Consider the following 12,093-nt stretch of genomic DNA (forward strand, 5'->3'; position numbering starts at 1 on the left):
CAGAAGTCAGCTTTGGAGTCTGGGGTAGCTAGTGGTTGTCCACTGTCCACAGACTCTGGTAGCAAAAGGCTATGCATCTGTACAGGCTGTGTGGGTGGACACTTCTCAGGTTGTGGGTGACTCATCTGATGGAGACCCAGGTGCAGGCTTTACTGCAGCCTCAGCTTTAGTGGAGGTACTGGTGCGGTCCTCTGGAGCTTCATGGGCCGTGGGGACAGGTGATGCCAGGTCCTCCTCAGTCATTAATCAGTTGATGACATCTAACGGAAGTGAGGTTGAGGTGAGCCCGCACCTGGGATCTGTTCCAAACAGACCTGAGTATGGCGCACAGTGTATTCCCGAGTGGCGAGCTGAATTTTTCGCAAACTGCACAAAGCATATTCCCATAGACCAGTCCCACAAATTATTTTCTGCCATCCACTTCATGAGCATCTCCTTAATATTGCAGTTCAGATGCTCTGACAGTTCTTGGCTTTGAGAGAGCCCTGGTTTTCCAGGCACCAAGCTGAGCTGAGGCCACAAATATTTCAGTCCTTGCATGACTTGAGGAATCAATTCTGTTCCATCGTGACCCTGCTAAAATGAGACAGATGTCAAGAAGCTGTAGAGCCACCTCAGCTGCTCTTTTTGGCATAAGTGGATGGAGAACAGAAAATTTGGTGATGCTGTCCTGATACGCCATTATCGACTTCAAGCTGCCTAGATACATGGACTGCATACTGATGAAGCCAACTTGCCCCCATACTAAGTGCTGCTTGTTCAGAACAAACCAGCCGGCAAACTGCTCCAAGCGGTGCCTTCTTTTTTCTTGGCTCACTACTTAGAGGGATTTGAAGTGCTCATCAGCATCTCTGGTGATGTTTCTGTACTTGGATGACCAGTGTTTCGTGACATAGTAGTGGCCTCTATGGCCAGTAAGTAATATGTGCTTTTGTGATGATATCATATGTATCCTCAACACTCACATAATATGTGGGAGACTCCTCTTTTGTCTGTCTCTTCTAAATCATCTTCTCTGTGTCTCCACATTGTAGAATTTCATATCTGAAATGAGGGAAATAGCAAGTAGTTTATTAGCAATAATGCTGTCTATCTAAATGGGGAAAGCAGAGATATATACACTTAAGAGTAAAAAAACAGAAAGTGTAGGTTCTCCATACTTACTTTGTAAGCAGATAGTATTCGTGCCTTGACTTTGACTTAGGATTCAGTTTTGTCTTATTTCAGCAGTAGTTGCACAATACTGTGCCTTTGGGATCATGTACTTGGAGCATTTCTTACACTTTTGTATAGTTCTTCTCTAAATTTAACCTCAAAGTCCTGAGGCATCTTCAGGAATGATTACTTAGCAAGTAGGGAAATCTGATTCGACTCCTCCTTTTATGTACAACTACTCTTACACCAACTTCTGACGTATGCTACAGTCATTTTGTGAAACCAGTAATTTTACAAAATGACTAAAATAAGTCTGACTAGCTGGATGACTTCCAGTTATTTTGCAAAATGACAGAAAATAACAGGCAGGTATTATGCAAAATATATAACTCTCTAGCTTCTTGAACTTATTAGCTTAAAAGACAACAGAAAAAGCTGGTTTATTTCATTTTATTTCCTAAACTGTTCAAAACCGCACAGTACATCACAGAGAAAACTATATATTGTGTTTTCTAAAATAAAGACTCTTGTGAGGTCAACTTTACTTCGTAAAATTTTCAGCTGTTTTTTGTTCCATTGGATTGATATTTGAAAAACCTGACCTTCATTACTAGAACAACAGTGAAAGTAGTTCACAGTTTGTGAAATGCTAGAAACCATTAAGCATTTCAGGTGATGAGCAAGTAAAGAACTCAGTCCAGTGGTAAATGGTCATTATTTTCTGAAATGCAAAGTCTTATTTCTCTGAGAACAGCAGAAATTAGTAACTTTATGGGTGAGAAATATCCAGTCCTGGAACTCTATTGAGGTTTCTGTTCAGGAACTGCTGTCTCTGCCACTGCCATCTTTGAGGGTTGCCATGCCCATCTCTAGCCATCCCTGGAGAGAGCATCAAGTGCCTGAAACCCCTTTCCTGGCCTGCCACTGTGGAGACCCCTCCTTCCCCTACCAGCACCTCCAGTCTAAGGCACTCCCTGGTCCTTGGGAGCACACAGAAATGGAAATGTCAGCTGACATGGATCTGTGGAGAACTGCCTGGAAAGTAAAGATCTGGATCCTAATGGGGATTAGACAAGTAGGATTACAGTCTGATAAATGCCCAAAATCAGCATTGTTGCAAAAAGCAGTCTTGCTGTATTTATCCTTTCATTGACTCAATTTTCTATCTATTGATTTTCACTCCCTGGTGAGCTAGAGAGGGAACTGATGAAAGTGAAAGCTATTCAGCAGATCCTTCAGTATTTTATTCTCACTGGTGCAGTAGTCATCTCTGTCACTGGGTTGGAGTTTTCATACTCACAGGTCTGAGTTCTCATTATGTTAAGAATCCTGGTACAAATTAAGATCTTCTGTGATTTACTGTTTTGAAGTGGTGGTTCTGTATTGCTGCTTTGTTTGAACAATGATGTCCTCCAGAGCTCCGCAGTAGGACTACAGGCTGGTGCAAGTTGGCCTTGTTTCACCAGCATTCAGTGTTTTCCATGAAGCTATGCTGAATTATATAATTTGAAGACTTAACCACCAGTCCTCAAATCTCCTTCTCACATGTGACTTTCCACTGAAAATAAATGGAACTGTACTGCTGCTGTCAAACCAAACTGGAGAGTCCTCAAAAATAAAATGAACAAGTACTGACACCTTATCTCCACAGCAATTTCTTCCATACAGTCTAGCAGCAGTTTAATGACACACTCTTAATTCCTTTAACTTTTAACTCCAGTTTGTATTATTAGCGGTGTGTATTTGTTGCCTTAATTCTGAGTCTATAAACTGCAGTGATGGGGAGATTGTAAGATGTGGCTTCCTAGACTATGATGCACTAAATTTCTTCATTTAATGTGTACCATGTCCAACTGAGTCAGGTGTAAAATGTGCCTGTTAATTACTCAGTGTGTACAAAGTAAAAGGTGTTAGAGTCAGTACTAGTAATCTCTTGCTCCTCAAAGCCTTCCCCAGGTCTGTTTAGTTCTCTAGCAATTTCAAATTTAAAAAACCTAACCAAGAAATTCCCCCTCCCTCAAGAACAAGTGTTTGTTATAATGTAAAGAATGGAGTAAACATCAGAAAAAAGTAATAGCAGTGTCTGAATAAAACTTAGGTGCCTTTACTTCTGTAGGCCACATCCAATATGAAGGCATTGCTGCAGGCAGGATGGCTGCTAATGGTGGCTGTTGGCAAGATAATAGTCCTTATTGTGGCTGGAGCATCCAAGCTCAGTGAGCAGGTAAGCACACAAGAATCCCAACCCTATGGAAAGAGTGATGTGGGAGTAGGAACAAGGAGGGGCGGAGGGCAAGTTTGCTCCCATCAGTGAGAGGCCCACTTTTTGGCAACTTCAAGGCTTCAATAAGCAACACAAGATGAAGGCCAGAGGCACAGTCTGTGTTATCGTGCCCTTGTTTGGCAGAAACATGCTGATATTATGCTCTCCTATCCTTATCCCCTGTCACATTCTCCAGGTCCTATCCCCTCTATGTCCAGCTGTAATACAGCTTTTTGTGTTCTCACATGGTGTTTTCTAATCCAGAACCATCCTCCATGATCCAAAGTCAGCAAAATCAGGGTGTCCTTTACACCTGTGATGCCTCTGACCAAGCAGATGATGACAACTGATCATCCCCAGATGAAGATGAAGATGGAAATCCCAACTTCCTCTATATATCATCTCCCGCCTGTCAGCAGTTCCCCATCACTGCTTCTGCCATTCCTGGTCACAGGAGCCACTTGGCTACATTTCAGATGCTGCTCTGGCCTTGTCTATACTTTTGTTTTCAGGAGTTATTCAGACTCTTCTTCTGTAGCATTGCCTGGCAGTACCTCCACCCCTCCTCAGCCCTCCTGGGGGAAGTGAGGGAGGGTGCCTGGGAGGGTGGGAGAGAGCAAGAAGCCGGTGAGGGCCAGAGCAGGGGGAGGCTGGAGGGAGCAGCAACAGGTCCTCCCTGCAAGCCCTCAGCACCCTTGCTGGAAGCATCAGATCTGTCACCACCTGGCAGGACAACTCCTGCCAGTGTTAACTAAGACTTAATTCTCTCAGGACAGAGGCAGGCTTTCTTTGCCAGACACTAACTTTCACAAAGCAAGATGAGTGGCAGATGTATAAGTTTGCATAGGCAGTCCCACAGAAAGCATGGCTTTGAGCTGAATAGTATCACCGACTTAAAGCATGGAATTACAACCCCCCCTAGTCCTGCTCATTATCATCCTGAGTTAGCATTACTATCATTAACATCAGTTTTTATTTGAGAAAAAACCCAGCAACTACTATTTTTCTGGTGCTATGGTGCAGGGAGTTGTGAATGTGTACATTTTTACAAGAATTAAACACTTGTGATTTTAACACTTACATGAACAAGATTGATTAAGATTGGTCGGGAGGTACTGTTTGTAAATGTATGTTTTATTTTTTTAAAGTCTTGCCAAATTCAGATACGAAATGCTTTTCATTTATACGCATATTTGCAGGAAGGACTTGCTTAACTTTTTCAGCACAGTCATTTTGTTTGTTAATAACTTTATTATGACAGAAGGGTTATAATATAGTGTTACGAAGGTATGCAGTGCCTACAGAACACATGCAAGGTATTTTCTTCCACCAACAATGTTGCTATAGGAGGAAACAGAAATGTTGTGCCGTTTTCCATCTTCTCTTCTGCCACAAGGAAGACCTGCTTTGTTCCTGTAGTTTTAAACCAAATCTGGATCACAGCAGTCTATTGCTTTCTTAATGACACATAATTAACTGGTAGTGAACTACACATTCAGGTTGGCTCTTCCCATGTTATGAAAGTCTCCATAGTTCCCTGACTACTCCTGAATCAGGCTGGTAGTTGTCTTCCTCTTTACCATGATCCTTTCGGGGCAAATTCCTTCTCAGACAGTTTTTGTTGCAGATCCCCAGACACTGCAAGCTCTCACAATTCTTTCTTTCCAACTTTTGGTGTTATATAGCATTACTCAGATGCTGACCTGAAAATACTCTCATGATCAGACCTCCCAAGAGATATAGAGGAGCTTGAAGCAAGAAGAAAGACAGGGAAGAAAGACTAAAGAAGAGATGGGATCCTATAAAGTAAACATTTTTGGTGGGACCAAATGCAATGAGCATAGCCGTAAGACTGTACAGGTACCTCAAGATCAACCACTAGTTATTTGATCACTGTCTGATGAGCAAGAGATGTTGAAGGTGAAGTAGAAAGGAATGGAAGGATTCAGAAGTATGAAAAGATGGACTTCAACAGCACCATGAGGAGAGACTGTCACTGGAAATTAATCAGCTGATAACCTCTAATTTGTCAAATGATTAAAAAATTATTTCACTGACTTTAGATGAAAAAATTGGACCTTATGCAGATGGCAAGAAGAAGAAAGATAGAACAGCCATGGTTGTCTTGGATTATAGCACTCAGGGATTTATACTCTTTTTTGGGGGATAGGTGTAAAGCAGCTAAGCTATGAAAATCTTAATATCTTTCACAGAATTATTTTGCTGGATTTTTTCCTCTTTTCAAGTGGAATTCAATTCTGTTTTCAGAGATAGCAACTTGCGATGCCTCACTGAGATATGATAAGCTTTTTAGCTACACCAGGTTTATTAGATTTTCCATCCCTCCAAACCAAGCAGTAACATTTTAATTTCTTCTACTAGTATTAAATTTATAGAATTTATTTCAAGCTAAAGATACTGTGAGTAATTAGTTACAAACTTCAGAATTGCACAAAATCAACATAGGAGGAAAAAAATCATTGTTACCTTGGAGACCTAAAATATTTGATTTTTTAAGAGAAGACAACTGCTGTCTGAAAGATCTAAATAAAATGATCCTCACTGTTAACTTACTTTTTTTTAAAATTGAACAATTCTGTAAATAAAAATACAGGGTTTTGTTTGATATTTCAATGTTCATTTCAGTAACAATGTGTCATTTTTGTTGTTGGAGACATTTTCATAATGTTTGAAAGAGAACAAAACACATTTCTGCTGCAGTGGTATCATCTCCAAAAGGTGCTTTTGATAAAATCTTTTAAGAAATAAATATTTATTGCTGTTTTGTTTTTAAAGAGTTGGTTTAATACTTCAATTAATATAGAAAAGTATACTTGTTCGATACTTGTACAGTGAAGGATCAGACCTACTCAGGAGAAAGAATAGCTTCCCTGGTATGTTATGAGAGCTTGTGGAGAATAAATAAGTAATATATGTGCGAAACTATATAGACATTTAAATTTCAAAAAATCTGTACCTTATTCCATAAAAAAAAGGCTTTTTGTTTTGTGTTCCTACATATTTTGCGCATTCTCTTGAGTCTCCTCCTAGTGCCTTTGATTTCACAAACCTTGATGTAAAAACAGTAAGAAAGAAGAGCCCACCCCCTTTCCTCCCTCTCCTCCAGGTGCATCCACCTCTCGCTAGGTAGCACCATGAGGAAATCCCAGAGGTAACCTTCCAGTTTACCAGCTGAGGCACTGGAGGCAGTTCGCACCATTATTTTGGGGAGCAGGTGTGCAGAGCCCTGTGCGAGCGCGTTCCACTGTTTCCAGGGCCCACCCTGACTTGCTGAGGAGGGGGCTTGCCATGCCTGTCCAGCACCATGCTCTGCCAGGTCCAGGTCTGCGCACACTGCAGGAGGTTGATGCTAGCAGCAAGACAACTTGCTGCGGAGTATGCCCACCTTTTGCTTGAAGAGTCGGCTTCCACTCAGCATGAACGACAGCAGATCCAGACAACTGAGGGCAGTCAGACTCAAAAAAACTTCATTGTAGCTTTCCAACTGTTCCAGATCACCCACATGCTGTATGTAGTAGGCCCTAAAGAGGTGATAGGGAAGGAAGCAAATTATGATGACACAGATGAAAATCAAGTTTTTAACCTGGGCCCAGAACTCTTGGTGTGACCAGAGGGAGGTGGAAAGCTTTCTCACCACTTTTACCAGGACGAAAATCTGGATGCCCAAGAGGACGCTAGTAATGCAGATGACAGCTGCAATTGTGGTGTAGTTCAGGGCTTTCACACTCCCCTGCTTAAGTTCTTTGTGGAACTTAAAGCATGTTGTATCATTGTATAGGCCTAAGCGTCCATATTCAAAGGAAAAGACTGGCACCACAAAGATCATGACGGCGACCCACACAGCAGCGCTTGCCGCAATGGCGTGCAGCTTCCTGTAAAACTCCACCTTGTCCTTCCATTGAAAGAAGATGAGCCACCGGATCACCAGCGTGATCACGTAGAATAGGAAGGTCAGGTACATGTGGATGTGCACCATTGCGCTCACTACTTTGCAAAATGGCATCTTGAATACCCACTTCTTGTTGACATAGTAGTGCAGGCGGAAGGGCACCGTGAAGAGGAGGAGGCTGTGCACAACAACCAGGTTAACAATGGCTGTAGTGGTCACGGACAGAGTGTTCATCTTCACCAGCACAAACAACATTGTGGTGGTCCCAATCCCACCTCCAGCAAAGGCAACTGAGTAGGCAGTAATCAGGATGGCAGTCGTGGTGTTGGTGTGAGTGAAGGCAGAGGAGGAGTCACTGCTGTTCCTATTCTCTTCAATCATGTTCCTGAAATCTTCCTTGTACATATTCTAGAAATGAAAGAATACATAAAGTCTAAGACAAAGTAGGTATGAGACGGCCCACCTGAAAAGCCAACAAAGCTTTCTACCTGGATCTTGCTCAAGGGATAATCCTGGAATCTCACAGCTGGCACAAGCTGTAACCAGTAGTTTTATCCAACCATCCTCCAGCCTAGAGAAAGTTGGGCAGAGAAGCAGCTCTAGTCCTTAAGATGTTGCTAGCTGTACCCTGAAAAACAAGCATGAGTTAGTAATATGTGGGAAGAAGAGATCCTTAGAGAAATGACACAATTGTGGTGGTTTTGAGCTCTCCGTGTTATTAGCTCTCCTCTCTTCTGAGCATCTGCACACTTTTACAGTGAAGATCAGAGCTATTGTTCGAATTCTGCTACTCTTTCATCAGTTTGTTTATTTGCAACATAAATCTGTCCTTCCCAGGGCCAGATAATAACCATATGTTGCTCTATCAAAGCTACAAATTTTGTTACCGAGGGCTGAGTTTTGCACACATTACAGTCAACGCCTTTTTCTCCATGGACAATTTATCTAAGCAAGGGATTAAACACCATGGATACCCAGGCTCCCTGGAAATCTTGCTCAGATCCTGCCAGACTGAGTAGCGTGGGCAGTGTTGTCCTGGTGCTCAGGGCCATTTCACGTGTAATATGTGGTAATCGGGTGTTACAAAATGGGCTGTTAGAAAATGTTAGGAAAGGACAGCCTGGGTTAGTGCAAATAAGCCTGCTTAGCCCGAGCTGAGGCTCGATGAAAGGTAATAGCAAGGTTAATAAGTATGCTATATATTTTTAATATGTTACTGTTTCAAAGCGAGATTAAATAAAATTCTTATAATTGTAAATGTAACTTTTGGTAGGATTTTAAAGTACTACAAGAGCGTGTCGCAGGGGAAGAGTTCAGGTAGGGTGTTATCCTGAACCATGTTTACATCTATGAAAGTATCAAGAGGATGTCCACACTACAGTCGCAGAAAAGAAGCAGGGAAAATTGAACAGTCTCTGTGCTATCCCACTTATACTGCTGCTGCTGCTACCTGAGCTATAATTTAAAACTAACTCTGGCATGTTATCCATTTCACCAGTGAATGCCATAACACAAGAGCTGGTTTTCTCCTGAGTAAGTTTTTGCAATTTTTCTTTTATACTGCAATGTTGTTACCTTCACAAAGTAGTTGCGCTATCTCTTTGTACGAGTGGTGTTTCAGCTTATTTTCATTTCTAGGTAGTACATACCGCCAGAAGTTGGGAGGGGAAAAATGGTCTTTAGCAGTTCTTGCTTTTGTGGAAAAGAGGAAATTTTATAGTGGTTTTATAAACTGGTTTTGCTCGCAGTGAAGAATGAATATCCGCGATGCATCTCAGGCGTTTTTTGCTGTTTCTTAGCAATATTTGTAAGTATGTGCGCCTACAGCAATCAAGATCTCATCATACATTGAAAAGTCAGTTATTCTCTAGCTATCCCAATGCATCTAAGATTCCAGATATTTCATTGTAATCAACATAAATATAACTGCCGCATATCAAATTGATATGTGGGTTGTTGGCACTTCCTGACCTTTTCTCTTTGAAACTGCATTTCCGAGTTACGTAGACAACTAATTTCAGTGCATTATGAGAAGTAAAATGTGTTGCAATGGAAGAGCTTTTTCTTAAGGTGCTGCTGATTGGCACACTGCAGCTCTTGCATCAGAAACCACGCAAGTTCCTTCCAGTTCTGTTCTCATTTCTGAGACATTGCATTTCAGCCTCACAACCATAAAAGCCAGAAGGGATTAGCAATAGCTGGTCGCCAGTTTCTCTAAGTTGTTAAGCTTTAGTTTGAAAAGATGTCTCTAAAATGTGGCATTATGGCACTGTTTTTATTCAAAAATGCATATTTAAAATTTTAAAAGTGCCACAGGCCCTAAAGGCAACACACTGGAAATGCGGGTTGGTGTGAGCAGCCCCAGCAGCAAGGCTGCGCTTCAGGAGGAAGGACCCCTCGTGGTGACCCTTCAGAGCCCAGCAGCGAAACTTGAACTGAAGGCAGTAAGGACGAGATAAGCACAAGTCAGATAACTGGTATTTTCCTCAGACAGTCCTATTAAGGGGATGGCTAGAGACATATTTCTGTCTGCAAATAAGCAACCGAGACACTGAAATGCAGGTTTCTGCAGAACTTTGAGGTCACCATTAAATCCCTTCATTGTAAGATTCTGCAGGAAATCTCATTTTCATTAATCCTCAAAAAAAAGCTACTAGCAGCTATGATATGAGATTATCAGCTCCCCACTACTACAGGCATCCCACTGAAATGTCACTGTGTGATGAATACAGAGTATAGCGTGACACAGGGTATGTTTCACAGAGGAAATGCTGCTTTCTTGTGAAATGAAGTTTCCTATTGTAATGACATTCACATAGCTGTAACCTACTGACCTGAAATACAGCTAACAGGAGGCACATGGAATGAGAATAAATGCATTCCTTACAAGAGACTAATTAATTATATAACATAGGCTATATGCTGAACCTAACTGGAAACATGAGCTGTAGAATTCTCCAGGAGCTAGAAAATATCTCACAGAAGAGAAGGAACAACAGAAGGGACCACTGAAAGTTATCTAAGAAATGGTCTTCCCCCATGCTGCTTAGCCCCTTGCCAATGTCAGCTGGTGTAAATTCTTGCCAGCTGTAACAGCATTGCTTCAGTACTGAATCTATCTTGCTTAAACCTAGCTTTTTTAACTATCTTGCGTTGTACAGAGTGGCTGTACCCTGTCCACAGAGTTACAGTTCAGTCTCATCCCTTCCTCCCTCCTCTTATGCACCCTTTGTCCCCAAACAATGTCAGAAGCACCAGGGAGCTCCTTCAGGACAGTACTTTGAAGCTTTGCCTCACTCAGGTGGCTTCTCTTCATTCACACTAATGTTAGCTCTTGACAACTGGAAGAACAGAAGGAGTGCGGAGAGGACTTACCCCATTGTACATCCAAAGGCAGAGAGTTTCTCCTCAAGGAGGTATTCTTGTTTCTGAGCCTTCCTACCCACTCTAGCTACTTCCAGCTCAGTGATATTGCTCAAGTAAGTTTTGCAGCAAGGTTTGGTCTTCCTTTGTCTTAAGCCTCTCATCACTTGGTTAAACTTCTGCCTTACACGTGCTTTGAACAGCCATGAGGCAATGATGGGCAACCACTTCATCTGAATGACACAGCAGTTAGAGAGACATCTGCTGGTGCCAAGGGCTTGGGGACAATTGCCAAAGTAGCTGTGCTTTAGTTTGACAAAGGAGGTAGATTGCCAAGAGGCCAGATGCTGGGTTCTTTCAGAAATACGATCAGCAAAAAAGTTCTTGTGCACTCAGGTTTAATCAGTTATCAGTGTGGATAAGGACATCACATTCATTTCTGTGTGACTGTGACTTTCTGCACAGCACGGTCCGCAGGACTTTCCTGGACTGCTCTCTTCAGGCCAGAGCATGTCATTTATGAAAATGATTCAGTCTCTTTCAAAATTTTCCCAAAAAAAGAACATACATTCCAACATTCAGGAACTTGTTTCTCTTTTATCCTACTGCTAATTAGCCTACTGTTAGTTTTTTTGGTTTGGGTTTTTTTTTTTAAAAAAAAAAAAAAGGTGAGCCATATTTCAGATAGATTTGGTAAAGCCTCAGCTTCCAGGCATAGTACGTACTTCTGGTTTTGCCTTCAGATCTAAAAACCCTTTGTAAAATCTTGGCTTTCCCTATAGATACTTGGAGATAAATAGAGGTAAGGGATAGAAGATACTTATCTTCACTTCATCCCAGTCATATTTGTTCAGTTACTGAACTGCCTCCGTCAACACTGTGCATTGGTTCTTAGATGAACAACTTTGCATTTGGCAGTGGTGAAATGTGTGTTGCCGATTTGCACCTGACTTAGGAATCCAGATCAGTCGGTCACTGGCTTGTCCTCTTCATTGATTACTATTTTTTCAGCCAGGTTCATCAGTCACCTTTATGTTACATCAACATTATATCAACTTATTAAAAGAAAAAAACCAAACAACTCATTTGTCAAAAATGGTGACGCTCTTGCAATCTCTGCCAAACAGTGAGCTCTACTCTCTGTATAACAAGTGTTTGCAAAATTTATCCCACCCCGTATAAGTCTGCTGAGGGATTGGCAGGCTTCACACAGATTTTCATGTGTTCTGACAGTTGGGTTCTGCAGAAGAAGCGTTTGCAGCCTGCATGCACCCAACTGAGAAGTTTCATTTGAATTTGGAGGGGGAAAAGGATCAATTCAAATGAAAGACTTCTATTTTTGACACACTTAATAAAATGGAAAATGAGTGTTTGTCAGAACTGACACCTCTGCATTGTACTA

General features: G+C 41.7%; 1 protein-coding gene across 2 annotated transcripts; it reads right to left on the bottom strand.

Annotated features, from left to right (window-relative positions):
- Nucleotides 1-4,523: 4,523 nt before the first annotated feature.
- On the bottom strand, nucleotides 4,524-10,828 carry GPR141 (G protein-coupled receptor 141). 2 transcript variants are annotated; one of them, XM_075086133.1, is made up of 3 exons: nucleotides 10,704-10,828; nucleotides 7,817-7,956; nucleotides 4,524-7,736 (listed from the first exon to the last, which is right to left on the bottom strand). In XM_075086133.1, the coding sequence occupies exon 3, from the start codon at nucleotides 7,731-7,733 to the stop codon at nucleotides 6,789-6,791; it is 945 nt and encodes a 314-aa protein (XP_074942234.1). In that variant the 5' UTR covers nucleotides 7,734-7,736; nucleotides 7,817-7,956; nucleotides 10,704-10,828; the 3' UTR covers nucleotides 4,524-6,788. The 2 variants fall into 2 exon arrangements, with proteins under 2 accessions (XP_074942234.1, XP_074942233.1); XM_075086132.1 differs by lacking the exon at nucleotides 10,704-10,828 and having other exon boundaries at nucleotides 7,817-8,056.
- Between the last annotated feature and the right edge of the window lie 1,265 nt (nucleotides 10,829-12,093).

This window comes from Phalacrocorax aristotelis, chromosome 2 (assembly GCF_949628215.1).
Source record: "Phalacrocorax aristotelis chromosome 2, bGulAri2.1, whole genome shotgun sequence".
Classification (NCBI taxonomy): Eukaryota; Metazoa; Chordata; class Aves; order Suliformes; family Phalacrocoracidae; genus Phalacrocorax; species Phalacrocorax aristotelis.